General features: G+C 25.7%; 1 protein-coding gene across 1 annotated transcript; it reads left to right on the top strand.

Annotated features, from left to right (window-relative positions):
- The first annotated feature begins 382 nt into the window (after window positions 1-382).
- LOC145847463 (centromere/kinetochore protein zw10 homolog) lies at window positions 383-14,222 on the top strand. The gene is made up of 15 exons (XM_082953604.1): window positions 383-527; window positions 2,360-2,507; window positions 2,862-2,993; window positions 3,506-3,678; window positions 3,916-4,122; window positions 5,214-5,280; window positions 5,883-5,998; window positions 8,017-8,141; window positions 8,798-8,881; window positions 9,743-9,811; window positions 10,747-10,907; window positions 12,653-12,783; window positions 13,203-13,370; window positions 13,555-13,709; window positions 13,905-14,222. Exons 1-15 carry the CDS (start codon window positions 387-389, stop codon window positions 14,026-14,028), a joined length of 2,001 nt encoding a protein of 666 aa, XP_082809730.1. The 5' UTR covers window positions 383-386; the 3' UTR covers window positions 14,029-14,222.
- Window positions 14,223-18,147: the final 3,925 nt, after the last annotated feature.

Raw genomic sequence — 18,147 nt, 5'->3', positions numbered from 1 at the left:
GTATCTTACTTCTCTTTATTATAATCCTTCTATTTAATGATTTTTGTAAAGCATATGTTGTAATCACGAAGGTGTTGCGGTTGTTTTAAAACCATTTAGTTTTAAGACTGTTTAAGCAATCTCAGTGTTTTTAAAATATAAGATTTAAAACTGCATAACTATCTTGCATTTTAATGTTATTTTATCATTTTAATGCTTGTATAGTGTGCAAAAAACCAAACATTTAACGATATAATAAAATGCTTTTAATGATATACTACATTTAATTTTCGTTATAATTTATTGTTATATTGTAAATTTAAACAAAAATAACACAAAACACTTGTTTTGCAAAGTTGAAATCACAGGACAAGCAGAAACTGGACGAGTCGAGCGATGAACTGAACATGCTCACCACTAAGCACGCAAAAGTTGTGGAGCTTGTCAAGTCGCTTCACAAGCTGTACAAAATTCATTTCTATTTGGAAAGCAACGAAGTGTCTCTAGAAAAATCGGAATTTATGGACGCATGCCAACGAATCAACGATGTTGGTTTTGTTACAAATTTGATGTTTTCTCAGGGTTATCAGCAATAAAGTTGTTTGCTTCAGTAGTGTAATGAATAAACACCTATATGTAATTAGATATATACTTTTTTTTATAGAATTATTTTTTTAGAAAAATAGTTTATTTTCTACCTTAAGTATTTCAGAAATTATGTAAGTTTAAATCAAACCAGTTTTTAAATTTTTCAGATCAACAACTACTTTAAATTCTCCATAACTTTCACCAAAAATTGGCTTGCAGAAAAATACCTGAAATATATTTTAACTAATTCTATCATATTTTAATGAAAAAAAACTTTGGCAACTAAATTTGAAAACCAAGAAATATTTGGTGTAAGTTTTGTACCAAAAGCTAATGAAAACTTGCTGCATTTAAAGTTACATATCTTTTGATACTTAAGGTAGAAAATAAATATTTTTTTTTGAAAAGAGGAAACCCAATGCTATTAAACAATGTATAACTCTAAGGTCAATTTTCAAGTCATAAAAAAATCAATTACCGCTTGCTAACTCACTGTAGATTTTCTTATACAAATGTATGAAAGAAAGGTTTTTCATGGTCAATTTTTTCTTAAAAAAATATACTAAAAATCTATCTACCCTTACGTTTTTAAAGCAAATAACCTTAAATTTCCAAACTACGCTCCTTGCAAAATTTTTGGAAAAGTTGTATGAACAGGGTTAGTTTTTATGAAATTAAAAAAAAATTTTACAATTTTTTCTTGAAATATTTAATTAGAATTTAAAAAATTCTTTCCAGTAAATAGTTCATGTTTTTATAAAAATTAAACCAAGTAAGTTAAAAAACGACTGCTCAAAAGCCGTAGGATAAGATACATTTTTAACGAAATAGTATTTTTCTCCTTTTTAGTTACCAACTTCCATAAGGAACCTATTGGCCCTCCAATTGTTAATGTTTCAAAAATTGCTTTTATTTTTATAAATCAATGAAACTCAATTGTTAGCTTTATTATCAATAAGTTTTTCTCCCACTCAGGTTAAGATTTTGGAAAACTTGCCATCGCAGACATCCTTAAAGTTTTTTCATGTTGTTAGAAAATGTAGCCGTATAAAGCTTATTTGAAGTTTTTTTAATTCAGGCTAGTTTGTTTTTCTTAAGTTTATGGCTTGTTTATATGACTATTAAATCAACTCTGCTCCTTAGAGTTTATTTAATTTCTTGGAAAGTATATGATTCTTTTGTTTTATCACGCTAGTTAAAAAGTAAATCTTTTATGTTTTTGACACATACTACTTTTTATTTATTTTTCTTATAAAAGTTCTGGCTGACTTGAGCTAGTTTGATATTACTCAAGCTGTTTTTTTTTGCTGACAACCCTGTATTAATATAGAAACTAAAACTTAATTTAAAAAGAAGTGATCTAATCTCCTTGGCTTTAGTAAGAAACAATTATTATACACAACATTTATATTTATTTTTCAAATTTGTGTGACCAAGTAAAATGTTCATACTTGAAAAATTAAAAGTTTTGCGTTTCTATTCAGTGCTGTCTAGCGTATAGTCTCACACTAATCTTATATTTAATCCATTTAGAAAAAATTTAGTTTTTTATAAACTACATGAAGACTTAATAAATATTAAGCCTAAACAGTACTATATTTTTTTTAAATAATCTTAATATTTTCTAAATCAATTTCATCAAAAAACATTGTTTAAAGTATGTAGTTCACTGTAAAATGCACAAAAAAATTATGATTTATATATTTTAGATTAAAATTATGAAACAATTTTATCGTAACTTTAAAGCTTACCTTTTATGTTTACTTGTCTTACAAATGTTTATCAACTGCAGATTATGAAGGTACTTGACTCATTTTCCGACCAAGGATTTCTTGAGTCAAAGGTTTATTGCGCCATAAAAGGCGAGCTAATCATAAGAAAAGAAACATTGTTGTACGAAATAATCAAAAAGTGGCAGGGTTTGATCAGCTGGTCCACTGGTGTGTTAAAAAATATATTGATATTAAAAACATTTCTGCTTAAAAATAGTTACAAAACTTAACCTTAATTTAAGATATAGAATATTTATTTGAAGTAGTATATATCTAAAACTTTTGTCTTTAACAGTACCGATGAAAGATCTAAAATTATTGATAAGGAGAATAATATAACTTCCGATATTTTAAGATTTTATTTTCAAAACAAGTTTCACTAGAAAAAAAAAAGATCATCAGTTAATAGTAAAATCTTATTCAAATAGACCTTTATTCTAACAATTTCCTCAAAATAAAATCATTCTTTTTTTTCTGTTTTTTTTTTTCTTAACTGTGCAGCTTACAACCCTGCAACAACAGAGTACGAAAATGACAAGCTGACAATCGTGAGAATGGAAGCTGAAAACGAAAAATCGAGCGAGGAAAAACTGGTTACCTTGGTCAAATGCATGCATGTGTCCGGTGTCCTCGCTAATAAACTGAGCTTGCTGGGTTAGATTTGTATGTGTTTATATACATGTTTGGTTTTTTGTTTTGTTTTGGTTATATTTTTATGCTAATTTTCTCCATATTGTTTTAAACAGTTAAACTTAAGCAAAAGGGAAGACTTGAAACGTTTCGTTTAAAATATTCCTTGTCGAAGTAGTATTACTTTAAGAAGTTTCAACTCAAAAGTGGTTTTTTAGAGTGAAAAGTATATATTTGTGCAATTACAAAGAATTTTAACTTATAAATCATTTATAGTATACAATTGCTTTTCTGTTTAAAATTATAAAGTTAGTTTCATGTCATTTAACAATTTGGTAAAAAATATTGTTTTTTGTATTAACTAATAGATTTTTAACATAGCGTAATTTTTTTTTTTTTTTTTCAAACTAGTGTTATTTGTAAACATAAATATGTATTTACCTGAGTATCTTCTCCGTAACTCAAATAAATAATAATACATGAAGTATTTTTAAATATCTGTTATATTTAGTTAGTACTTGATATTTTTTTGACAGCTGAACAATGTTTTGAACGATTTATTTCTCCTGTAATTACGGATCCTTGCAATTTTGAAGTTATTACCTCACAATGTCCTGAAGGAAGCTCATTGGAGTTCCTGAATAAAAGATCCAAGGACACACTGGTGCAAGCAATTAAGGGAAGTGAAGAAGAAAATTGGGAAAATAAAGTTCGTTGAAAGATATGTAAAATTACAATGATTATGTTTTAAATATTATTTCAGTAGCAATTTCCTTACTACTGAAACTTGTAAATATAATAATGTGAAACTATACAAATCTTAATTTTATTTTCAGCACTTTATTATAAAAGACTTCGCAAAGTTCTTATTACTAGTTATAAAAGATCAATTTGCATTTATCACTTATTGCGATTCATATTATAACTTTTTTTTAAATTTTCTTAGATTTCAGTCATGAAGGAAGCGTTAGACAAAGTTGTGGCAATTTTAAAATTTTTGAATAAAAATTTGTTGCATGTTACTGCTGACGAGCGACCTCTAATGGCCAACTTTGCTCGCACAATCGACCACACAATATGCAAGTTGGTCATAGACAAGTTGTTGGAAGACAGCGTGCCTGACAACAGAGATCAACTTTTGCAGTACGATCAAGTGGGTATTTTGTTTATAAGTTAAATTTAGATTTGAGTTCTATTAGAATAAGATTTTATTATTAATTGATGAACCCTTTTTTTGTTTTGCTTTGAAGACTTAACTTATCGTAACGTTTTTGATTGGTTAGTTATAACTTTAAATCGATTGATGAGTTTGTTTTAATAATCAGGGTTGCCACTTTACCTGGAAACCTGAAAAAAAACTGGAACTTGACAATTTAAGCAAAAAAAAAAACTGGAAAAACCTGGAATTTTAGCAATTTTCACATGTTCAGTAGTAAAATTTCGATTTGACTCAAAAAATCTATTATATAAATAAAAAGTCTCTGTCATCATCAAAATTTTATTTTATTAAAAAACATATTTGAAGTAGTTTTACAGTATCTTTTAAATGTTTTTATACTATTTAACACAGTTTCTTACCTTAAACTTAACTTTAAACTAAAAATAGACCCAAAAATGTGTACTTTTAAAAACCTGGAAAAAATTTAGAAAACATGGAAAAATTTTAGAAATAACAAGTGGCAACCCTGAATAATTAATAAAGAGACTTTTAATGCGAAGCTACAGAAACAGTATACAATTTCACTATTTTAGATTTAAGTAGTATTAGGTCTATTTTTTTTAGTTTAACATATAAATTAGAAGTACAAGTATTTTGACATACTAAGCAAGTGAAAATACATGATTTGAAGTGATCAAAAAGTTTTAGATATTAGAATTTACTAAGAAAATTGCGTAACTTTGTAAAGCAGTTAAAACAGCCACGCCGTTTAAAATGATATCAAAGCTATTTCAGTTGCTAATAACATGTATGAAAGTAGTACCTTTACTATTAGATTTGCAAAATTTTGTAAAGAATAAGGTTAAAGTAGAAAAAAAAACTTTTTCATATAATGCAATTAGTATGCATCTATATAAATTTTATATTCATCAAAAAACGCGGGGTATCTATTGTCTATGTATTCACCTTTTATTATATGATAAGTTTTAAAAACTACCACGATGAAAAGTAAATTGATAAGTTTAGTTTTATTCACAATTAAGTTGAAAATACAAATGTTATAATTTTTTTAACTTTTTAAACAGGTTGTTGAGTTGATCAAGTCATTTGAAAAAGAACTTGTTGATCTTAGATTCTTCAATAATGAAAATCGTTAGTAAATTTATTTCTTTTTGTTAATGATAATAAAGATGATTCATTATTTTATTTGACATTGAAATCTAACTTTGTTAGTTCAATTTAAAGCTGTTTGACTTAAATATCTATTTTTTCAAATATTTTATTTATAATTAAATAATTTAAATTAATTTTCTAAAATTAAATCTTTTAGAGATATTTATATGTTTTTTAAAGCTGACGAGGTATAGTTATAGTTTTGTTAGTTATGTAATATGTTTAAGTAAATATCATTAAAGTTTTTAATTTATTTAATATCTGCTTAGTGATACTCAAAATAAGTTTTTATTAATGTCAGTGTTCAGAATTGCTTTTTTGCTCTTGCTAACAATTAAGTATATATTGATATAGAATTTAAGTTATTTTTTATTGCAATTTATTCCTCAGAACTACTAGTAAATGCTGATTTTGGTATGTTTACAGCATGTGAAAGTAAAAGTATTTTTTTTGCAATAAATCGTTTTCCCCGTCATTTTTACTAAGTAATAGTTACTATTCAAGGAGTGTTTATCTTTTATTTATTACTATGACCAAAACATTTATTTCATTGTTATTAATAAAGCATGCTTATATTTTAGAAAGTCTCATGAACTTTGTAACAAATATACACTCACATTTTGCCATTAGAAGAAGTACAATAATAATGAAAAAGTCTAGAAACATCATTGATAAAGATATGCTCAACGCGATAGAAGTAAGTATTTTGTTAGAAAATTAAATTTAAATATTTTTACCGCACAAATACTTTATATTAATATAAATTTTTCGTAAAGTTTCTTAATTGTATTTTGCTTGATACTTAAGTTAAATAATGTTTTTATGTTAGTTAATCTAGCTTTGGTTGTGTATTATTAGTTAAAACAATATTTAGTATTCTTTAAAAATGATTTGAAATCATTACTTGTTATATATTATGTACTTTTAACTTTAATTTCATATTTTTTTAGTAATTAATGCCGGTAATATAATTATTGAAAAATATATTTAATTTTTTTATTAAATAAACTTAATTTTTACAGTTTTAAAGCTTAGATAAACAGTTAAGTAGTTATTAGGTTCCTTTTACAAATAAAAAAAAATACTTTACAAAAATTTAGTAGATGTAAAGTAAAAGTCTTGCTCATTAACTTGTATAATTTACAGACTATATGTTAAGCTATATAATTATTATTTAACATAAAAAAGGTGAATTAAAGTTATAAAAGTTGCACTTAATTTTCTATATTTGGTGGTTTAACTTGGCCTACGCTCGTTTAACAACTTCGCACGAGGCATTTTTCACCATTCGACGGAGAGGCTACCTTATCACTTACTAACATAAACAAAATAGAGCCCTAGAGGAGATGCACTTTCTGTAAAACTCGTCAGTGACAATGTTCACGGGCTCCCAATATTTGTGATCTTTTAGGAATGTTTTTTTAGCGTAGATACGTAAGACTTAAGTCAAATGTTTTTAAAGATAAGTTTTAACATAAAATATATTAGCTCACGGTAATTTTTACTACACTGTTTACTCAGTTGCCCTTCTAGAAGTATAATTTAAACAGCATTCGCTTGTCAATAATAAGCATGCTTAAATTGCTTAATGGATGGTTCATCTGGCAAAGCATCTTGTTTAAGCATTTGCCAGAAAAGAAGTCTTTTTTAAGGGTGGTAACAAGTTTACATTGAAACCAAAATAGTACTGTTTTGTAAACTTGAATAGCTTTTTTATTATTAAACTTTACTTTTCTCACTTTTGTTATTTTGATAGGTCAGGGATCGGTAGATTTTAATAAGTTGCAGACAATTTTTTTTAAATTTACCTGAGGGTCGCACTGTATAGAAAAAAGTTATTCGCGGACCGCGTTTAATAAAAAAAAACTGTAGTAAGTGATATAAAAATAGTAATATAATTTAAACCATAGTGTGATAATTAAGCAATGTTAGAGCAATAGTAGAGAGTAAATATTAAATCAAAAGTGCAATTATAAGTATTCACCACAAAGTATTTTTTTCAATGTTTTAAAAAAGTTTGTTTTTGTCTAAAAATCAGTTTGGGACCCCTGCATTTGACAGTTAGCTACTTTTTTAGTGTTTAGTAATTTATACTTTTAATTGTTTATAAATTTATATAAATTAAAAAAAACAAATTATACAGTTATCTTCCTTATTGTACCAACATATGTTTCTGTGTGTTTACGGATTAACACACTTCAACTGGGTTATGAATGGAAACACACAGAAACATATGTTGGTACAATAAAGGAAGTTTACTGTAAAATTAGTTTTTATTATATTCCAGTGAACTTGTTTCACTAGGATCTTTTTTTATCAAACACTTGAATTTATATGTTGAATAGTTATATATTTTTTAGCTTTTACTAAAAATGAGACTCAGTTAAGCGCATACATACACGTTTTAATACTTGTTATACCTTCTGAAAAAAGTATTTTTAAATAGAACTTATAAACAAAAACGTTAAAATAAAAAAACTTTAATTTTTTCCTAATGAATGTCTCTATTTTTATTGCTGATGTGTAATAAAAAATGAAAACAAATGAGTATTGAATACATTTATTAAAAATTTTACCTATTAGATAATTTGTTGTTATAAAAAGTAATTAGTATTTTTTCTTTGAGATATTTATTAAAACACAACTAAACACTAAACTATTTTAATTACACAATGTTAAGTGTTTACATGGATATTTTTTACAAATATGTTTCAGAACGAAGATTCTTCGTGTTCAGCGATCGATCAGCAGCTCAGCAAACAACTCGCCCAGCTGACTTCTTCTAACGATCACGTGATAAATTCCGCATCCAATCAGGAATCACCAGTTGACTTGCCCAAGTTTGTCATTTAAATTTTGAAAATTTTATGACGTAATTTTTATCAATTAGTCCACATCTGGAGAGTAGTAAATTACTTAACACCATCAATTACAAGACTTCAGAAAAAGATACTTAATAGTTTCTTAAAAGTCTACTCTATAGAATCAAGTACTGTTTTTAAGCTATTGCGTTTGAACATTATTTTGAATAGAACAACTTTATTGAAACCATTTTTTTCAAATTTTAATTGAAAGTTTTATAAGATTAGTTTGTAATTTTTTATTTATTTTAGTACTGTATTTTGAATTGTTACAGTAATTCTAACCGTTTTGATTTCTGATATTTGAAAAATATTTGTCAACTTCTTAAGATTTATATTGTATACACCATTTGTCCTCCTATTTTGTCCTAATGATCATTATAACAAATGTCAATAAATTTAATTTTTATGTGGTTCAAGATTAGTAATTCTAGTCAAGGATTTTCTTCATAGATCAGAACTAGTTAAATTCTATTCAAGAACCACTGTCACAAGTACTACTTATATGAAGTATTATAATAATATCAAAACTTTAAAATATTAATGGACTGAATTTTCTTTACGTTTATATAAGTAAAAAGGTTAGTTTAGAAGTCTATCTTGTTTTTAAAGTTGAATTTTTTTTATTTTTTTAGGTTTAAGATAAGTGCCAATATGAAAGAACTTGTCGATTTGATCAGAGAAACTTTAGAAGAAGCAAGATTATCTGAGCCTGATTGGTGAGTCTGATGTCTACTTGAAAAAATAATTTAAATTGTATAATCTGATAGTTTCCCTATAACTTCAAAATAAAGCTTAATTTCGAGAGAATTTTATTTTTACTTCTTTTTATTTAATAATTACGAAATAGAAAGACTCCACAGTAACTTTAGGTGCCACTAAATAGTTAATAAACTGAATGAAGATCAGACTTACTGTTATAACCAGTGAAAGAGTTGTATATTATAAAGTTTTTTTTTATATATAAACTTTTTATGTGTAAATTTATATACAAAATACAAACTTCTTTCTATTTATGTGACTATCTGCCTTCTACAGCAAGATTTTTGTTTATTAAAGAGCAATTAAAAAGTTAAGTCTAATGTTATAAATAAAATAGCAGTTTGATAAAAATACGAACACAAATAGTTCAAAAAAAATTCAAATAAAGGTACTTTTATTGATTCTTATTGTACGCAAGACTTCAAGTTAGATTAAAAAATTTGAAACGAAACTATTTGTTTTGAGTTAAAACAGTGCTTTTACTAACTTTTAAAAGTAGCCCAGGTCTTCATTCAGCTTATTAAATATATACTATGATTTTTGTGGAGCACTAATTTACTTTGTATTTACTTAACAAAAGTAATATAAAAATTTATTATATTCCAACGATCTTGTATCTTTTGAAAGTCTATAACAAACATTATTAAAAATTATTATTTTTTCAACAAATTAGAAATTTTTAAAATAGTTTTTTTACATTTTTTATATATCATGGCTACCAATAATTGTAAGCACAATGAAATTAAACTGGTGATTAAGTAAGGCTAGTTATAGTTATATTATAATTTTGTTTACTACATATATTCTAACTTTTACAGTTCTCTTCGTTTGTTTCACACAACTCAAAATATTGTCGAAGTATATATTGCAACTGCACCATTACTCGAGTTAGTTGTTTTTTTATTTTAAGTAAAGTTCAATCAAGTTATTTTTAATTTAGGCAATTAAAAAAATGTTTCTTGGAAATTTTTAATTACAAAACTTAAAAAAATAATTAGTTGTTATATTTTTTGTTTAGAGTTATTAAATGTTTTTGATATTCTTACTTTTTGTTGTGCATATTCAGCTTTTACAGTTGTGAATATAAGTTTTTTAATTTCTAAAAATCAATATATTCAGTGGCAACATTCAAAAAAAATTATTATGATTTATTTCATAAATAATAAGTTTTTTTCTATATAATAGTTTACTTTGAAAGTTTTTACTACACTTGCTTTTTCATTTTATTTTTTAGACCGAAAATAAAGTGAGTGTTTAAATTAAAGTTGAGAACTAGTTTTAAAAAATTACTTTAAAATTATAGTTTTATCATTTTTTTTATTATGTACTGAGTTCTTTACAGACTATAAGTATTAACAAATTATTTTTACGAAACTGAACTAAATAGAGGTTTCTTCGTTTTAATTTCTTAGAAGCTATTATAAACATACATTTAGTCGTGATAATATTTTTGTTTAAATATAAAATGAACACGCAAAACTAACTTACAGTTGAAATATTTTTATTAATTATTTAGTTTAAAACTAATTAGTTTAAGCTTATAGGAAAAGTAATAAGACTTGGTTATTTTTCTAAATATTATGCTAGTCAATTTTTTATTTTAGTTACTATTTCTTTCTTTGCAATGTTAAGTTTTACTACAAATGTAGAGTTTCGTAAAAATTGTATTAAAATTAAAACACAAAATATGTCAATGTAGATCAACTTAATGTTAAAAAAATAGTTCTAGAATTAGAAAGTTTTATAATAGTTTGAATGACCATTACTTTCAAACACAAAATGTAACCATGTTTGAGACGTTTCAAAAACCTTCTTTTTCCAGAAAAGACCTGGGCGACCTGCCTCAAGCAGCAGCTATTATGCATAACAACTGCTGGTACTTGTGTCATCAACTTTTAAAGTTCGGTAACACTATGACGTCAGAATCCAGCGATGGTTTGAAAATTACCTACGTCGACCAGATAACACAGATCAGAGAATTAAGTTTGTTGTTTTAATGCATTAATAATTACGAAACTTTCAAAAAAATTGAAACAGTTTTCAACACAGTTTTGTTAAAATTTTATAGCGTGCTTTAAAATATTTTATGTAAACTTTTTGCATAAGGCAGGGTTTCCACACGGTCAAGAAAAGTCAGGAAATCAGGAAAAATGGGGGTTTTTGAAAAAAGTCAGGAATAGTCAGGAATTTTGACAAAATAAAAAAAAAGGGTCAGGTTTTGTCAGATTAATTTACAAAATTTTTATTTTCCAAAGCCTTCAAATAGTAAAAATTTTATTAAAATTCCTTTAAAGTCAGACCAAAATTTCAAAATTTTCCTAGAAATTTACAAAATTATTTAATTTCCGATGCCTTCATCTGGTTAAATTAATAAAATATTCTTTGTAAAACTGCAAAATTTTTCTATTATCATATTGAACAACTACCCTACTTAAACAAGCAATTTTTTCATGCTCGTTAGTGTTGATGATCAGTGGCAAAGACACTTCCATAGTGAAACTGTTATATATAAACAAAATTTTTTCTTGCATTTCTTTAGTTATGTGATATCTCTTATGCAGCCTTTTTGACATTGTACCATAGTACCCATCCTGTTGTTACCTTTATGCATAAGAACATTTCGTGGTTGGTAATTAAATTGCTGTGGATCATTATGAAAAACATAATATTTACAAACCTCAGCTTAACCAGTTATTCAAGGTTGAATTAAATGATCAAGCTTCTCTAAAACCTGCCCTTGATCTTGGTTGTGCTGCAACCAATTTGCTTGCAAATTTGAGGAAAAAAGACCTAGTTGAGGAACAAAAGGTCTTAAATTTCAACAAAAAAATTAGATTATTTCTTATAAAAGCGGTTGAAAATATCCGAAGCAGAATGGCTATTGGAAGTACATTTGTAAAAAATATGTCATGCCTAAATCCGCATAAAAAATTAGGAGTCACAATTGTTGTTGAGCGTTTTGCCAACATTGTGCACTCCTTAACAAAGTAAAAAATGTGCTCCAACTCTGAAGGTGATACTAGCATTGAACAATTTAGAACTTTGGTAAATTGTCCAATAAATGCACTAAAGTTCAAGAGCTTCAAGCTAAAGGAAGATTGTTTGGACCAGTTCTAATTTAAAACATTAAAATTTCCTGTCAAATCTTCTCTCGGAAAATTGTTGCAACCATTATTTGTGTTGCACAATGACCAGGCTGAGGTAGAACTAGATTAAGTATTAACAAAGCTGTGCTTGAAAACATATGAAATGAGAAACTATTACATCCAGAAAAGAGTTAAAGATTATATGTATGCATACAAACTAGAACTGTATTAAGTTAGAAAATACAATTATTTTGCTGATGGAGCTGTTTATTGCAAATACATCAATCATACACATATGGTTCAAGTGATGTAATGGCAGTTAGATGATTGAAATCATCAAAAAACTTTTGTTTTAACCTGTATAAAAATAAGATTGGAAGATTTATATAGTTTCAAGTGTTTGATTATGTATTTTAGAATAAGCCTAACTTAAAAGTTAAGATTTATTAAAGTCAGGAAAGTTTTAGTTAAAAGTCAGGAAAAGTCAGGAAACTTTTCTTAGCTTGATCTGTGGCAACCATGAAAGGTTACTTATGTATTATATTTCAAGTCACAACATTGAAAATTTAAATTAAAATAATTGAAAGTTTAAATTTAAAACTTCCGTACGCTGATCACAAGTAAACTTACGACATCACGTAGGTTTGGAATGGTTTTTATCCCTACTACGAAAACAGCGGAACAGCTTGTTCGAGTGCGTCGAACCATTGGAAGCGGTTGTAAGAGACCCGGAACAAGAAAAGTATCCCGCAGCTGAAAGATGTATTAAGCAGGTTTTCTAAAATTAGTTTATGTGTTGAATTTATTTTTAGACGTTGTTGATTTTTGAACTTCAATATTAACCCTTCCTTTTAAAAATTCATACATGTTTTTAAACTCTCAGCGCATTTCACATTTATACTTTAAAACTGGATAAGTTTATCATAAATATATAAATTCAATGTTTAAATAAAGAATTTAATTACAAAAAAATTAAGTATTTAAATCACTGACGACGTCTTTGACCAAAACTTAGTTTGTAAAATAAATTCTTGAAAGAACAAATTCATAAATATTTAAACTATATTTTAATGTATGTAAAACTCAGTAAACTATTAATCAGTTTTACACCAGTCTATATACTTATCCTAAGTTTTCTTTGATATAAACAAAAAAATTTAAAAGATTTAAAGCTGTGTGTAAACAAACCCAGATTTTACTGCAAATTCATCACCTGAGAAAAGTGTGGTTCGGAGTTTTGCCGAACGAGGCGCTGAGAAGGAGCTTGTCGATTCTCGCTGACGCGGCAATCGGAAAGTTCGTTGACGCCATTTGCGCGGTTGAAGATCTCGTGTCGAGTGCGAGCGATCAGCTGCAGATGGTATGAAGTTTTGAACAACCTATGACAGTTATATTTTTAGTATTTTCTATTAAACTAAAATTTTAAGCTCTTAACAAGGCTGCGAAAAAAATTAGAATCCTGGAAATGCTGAAATTTGAACTGACAGTTAAGACAACCGTACAATGAACATAAAAAATTATATAAATCACCAACTTGATTCCAGGCCTGCTCGTTGTTACAACAAAAACTCCCGCTTGCTTTGAGGTTGCCAGGCGACGAAAAGGATGACCTCCAGTGGAGAAAACTGCTGACAAAATGGGGTCGAGTCGAAGAGCTCAAAGTTTTAATGTGCTCCAGTTTGCTAGACATTGTTGATAGGTTACCGCGTTTTTTTGTTTGTTTTATCTAATTTAGTTGTTTTATGTTTCTAGTTTGTTTTTAAATTTAAGTTCATTTTACTTTTCACATCAAAATTTGAAGTTTAATACTTTAATTACTTTTTATTTGTAAAGGGTTTATAGATAAAATTGCTTGTTTATCAAATTTGAAAATATTATTAAAAAAATTGTACAGATGGTCTGAAGGCAAAGGGCCTCTCGCAGAAAATTTCACTATTGTTGAAGTCAAAAACTTAATCAGAGCTCTGTATCAAAACACTGAGTATAGAGCGAATGCCATTTCTAAAATAAGAAAATAATCAGTTGCTTTTGAAAACATTGTTTGTTACAATAAGTTGGTAAAGGGATAAAATTTGAATCTCAATATTTGATTATTTTTGCAATTTATTGAGTTTTTGTTTGTTTCTGGTATTGAATTGGTCTAAGTTTGATGTATTTATTGATATTTTTTAAAATTTATGAGCTTTTGTACTGCTTGTTTTAAAAAATACTTGTTTCTCTAGACAGTTTTAAATTTTTGTAAACTATGATTGTTTGTATTATTTTATTAGAATACTTTTATTTAGTTATTTCTTAATAAAATGTCAACTAGGAATTTTTCAAAGGTTAGTTGTTTTTAAACATTTTAATTATTTTACGACAAAAATTTTTAGAACCTGAAATTTTTGCAAATAGTTTTATACTACAAAGTTTTAAATGTACTTAAAAAAGTTGGAAGTTGAAAAATATCTAAAGTTCGAATGTTAAAAGTTTTTTAATAACTTGTTTGTTTAGAAGTTAATATTTCGCTATTACTTTTTCAGCTTTTATTACAAAGAAATGATAAAAAACTGTTAATTTAAGTTAAATAATAAAAAGCTTACTTACAGCATGAATGTATAAAATTCGTTTATGCGTGCACTTGTAAACTTATTATTAGAAATTATTACAAAATTTACTGCTTACTTTTTGAAAAAAAATTATATACATTTATTATATCTTATAATAACTAAGTATAAAATATCTGAAGCAGAAAAATTGAATAAACTTAGTAATAAAAAACTATCATTTTACTACTAAGTTTTTCAAAGTTACAATTTTCACCTCGTATGATGCTTTTATAACTCAGATCTAAAGATTTATGTGCCTTTTTACGAAAAAATACTGTTTGCATTTCACTTTCTTGAGCTTTGTAACTTTTGTTAATCTTTACTTAGAATTAATATATATTATTTATTAATTCCTGAACCAGTTCAAATACATTATAGATTCGTATCCGTTCAACTCCTACCTAAGTATTAAAACTTAAATTGATGCTAAAAAAACATTTTAAAGTTTTGTATTAAATTGACACAAGTTTTTTCATAAAAATATTATTATGTCATGACTGGTATAAGTAAATAAAACTATTACATGATATTTTATTTAAAGTTTAAATGGCTTTGATGAATGAAAACTTGAGTATAAAAAAGTGTAAAACACGTTTAAGAGTTATTTTACAAGTCTTGATCTAAAATTTACTTAGTAAGCATTTTTAGGTAATTTAAAACTTATTACGGACATTCAACATTAATGGAAATTTTATTGAAGTTTATTAAGAATGCTAAATTTTTTAGCTTGACTTTTATTTTATTCTAAACTAGTAAAAGACTAAAAGGATCAGGACTAAAAAGTTACATGACAATTCAAATCCTAAAAAGAATGTTTAAGGAGCCATATCTCAAAATAACTTTTTTTTTGATAAAAAACGGTTGTACATCTAATTCGCAAGATTATAATAATAAAACAGTTTTTAAAAGAGAAGTAAAAAAAATATTTTTATTAATTTTTCCGGTGGGAATGAATTCGATAGAAACTGAAAAGTTAACTTGATTTGGATTAGAGTTAATGGAATGATATTAAATAGGTATTTTTCAAATGACAAATAGTTTGGATTGGCAATTATTAAATGAGATAAAATTAGATGTGGACTAATCGGGTAGTATTGACTAAGACGGGAAGTAAACGGTTCCCTTTAGAATTGTAAGTAAAAAAACTGAGTAGCAAAAGCCGATGAAAATTTACATTAAACTATAACGATTTTAGTTAAAGAAATGTTATTATAAAACTGAAGTTATTGATTTAAAACAAATTAAAGCATTCTTAAAACTTTTTAAACTTATAACTTTTATTTAAAAATGGAAACACATTACTTTAAAAAATTAAAAAGTCCCTATATTTTTATAAAAACTTTTTTGAAAACTAACATTTTCAGTTTGTTGCTTTTTTATCACCATAAATTAATAACAAAATTTTATACCGCTTATTTTATATTCCTATAAAATTAATACAAGTAGGAAATGAAGAGAATTTAATAGTAAAAGTAAAGTGTTAATATATAACAGAGAAAAGTGCAAAAATTAATCTTACAACAAGTCTACATGAGTAAAACATTACATACTAACTTAAAATCAATCTAGAAACAGAAACTGAGTCTGCTGGCTTTAAGAAATTAAAAAAAAAGCTATAATACAGATTGCAACAGTAGAAAACTATGCGCTTAAAGCAAAATAAATATTGGACATTTTAAAGTAATAGTTGACAACAGTTTTTTATAAATACTGTAAATTTTACAACTGTAAATGGATATATAAGAATTATAATAACTTAATACTAAAAAAAGAACATTGACGAAAGACCTAAAAGGCATATTGAATATTTATTAACTTTTTAAGAAATATAAAAAATAGACTAAAATAATTTGGCATAAATTTTTATCAGCAATCATATCTACAATAATAATAATGAATACTCCTATTACTTAACATAAAAAAAAGTAAACAAAACCTGCCTAAAAATAGAAATTAATGATAATAAACTTGTTTGAATTTTCGGAAGATAGAAAAAAAAAACATTATTTAAAGTTTTACATAAGTTAATTTATTTTCGTAAACTATCAAAGTTTACAACTGTCAACAAAAAGTTATAGTTTATTAAACGACAAAAATAAAGCGCTCAAAAGTATTTAGTCCATGACCTAGTTTACGAAAAACGTTTCGGTTATGTAAACAAATATTTAAACAAAAAAAGTAAAAAGTATAGTAGAAATTAAATGTTTATCCAAAACTAATAGTTTGACTGTTGATTTATAATAAAATAAGCAATGTTATCTCACAATAAAGACATATAAAATGTATACTCAACTTTTAAGTTAAAATTCAAACTATGATCTTAAATTTTGTAAAATTAAAATTTGTCATTAATTTTAACATATAATTCAACTACTTCATTCTTTTCAAGATTTAGAACAATAACGACTATATAGTTTTTTAGTTTTGTTTTAAAACATTACATATATTACCTTTGAAAAATTTAATTACAATTGATAGAAATAAAACTAAAAATGTTTACTAAAACAATGTGTTTAAATTTTATTAAAAAAGTGCTATACTATAATAACCAAAGTATCATTTTTAGCAAACAAAATGTTTAACAACATTTTTGTTACTAAAGATGTTATATTTTCTTACCTTAATTTAAATTAGTTCTGTTCTGGACAAAACGTTAAAAGGTATTCAAGTTGTGTGCGACTAGTTAACCGAAATTTTTTTCGTGCACCAGGTCCTAAGACCAAATTAAACAATTTGAGCAACTTTTTTGTTGTCTAATAAACAATACTAAATATAAATTCACAACATTAAACTAAAAATTAACTTTATAGCTGAAGTATCAAAATTTATGTTCATTTCAAAATTATTCAAATTTTATTAAACAACATATCTTATTTGAATTGTGCATTATAAGTTTAAAATATCAAAAAAATGTCAAAAACCCTTAACATTTAGTTATAACCTATTATATTGTCATTTTAAAAAGTAAGTATTTTCTTATATTTTCACTGTGTCCATATTAATTAATGATCTAATGTGCAGACTTTTTAAATGATTTTGAATGTCTGATGTAGTTACTTACTTGGAAATTCTATTCCGTGTAATACTTTGTTTTTATGTATAACACTAAAATATCGATCTCAAAGTTGTTATGTGGCTTATACAAAAAGTAAAAAATAATATAAAGCTGTTTTATTTATACGCTCTTTTAAAATAAAATAGTTTATATATTTATACAGTATAATAATATATCACAGATGTTCTTGTGCTAAAACTTTATTTCAACTAACGGCGTTTCACTGCTCTCAAATAAATTTAAGAACAGATCTACGGAGTCTATAAAATGTTAACACACATTAGAAAAAAAGCAGAAAAAAGCATGTATAATTATGTATAGTGTTTATCTAGGTAGTAACTATAAATGGACTTTATGGTTTAAAAACAAAGTTTGGGATAAAAGCATAAAATTATAAAATTATCTACAAAAAAAACAAATTTAATAAAAGTAGGCACTAACCTCAAAAAGCTCTAAGAATAGGCAGGTTTTGAAAATGAAAATTAAATTGAGTT

The sequence above is a fragment of the Thalia democratica genome, unplaced genomic scaffold, assembly GCF_965202585.1.
Source record: "Thalia democratica unplaced genomic scaffold, ktThaDemo2.hap1.1 HAP1_SCAFFOLD_928, whole genome shotgun sequence".
Taxonomy (NCBI): Eukaryota; Metazoa; Chordata; class Thaliacea; order Salpida; family Salpidae; genus Thalia; species Thalia democratica.
Note: the sequence above shows the minus strand (reverse complement) of the source record. Positions and strands in the feature narration are given on the sequence as shown.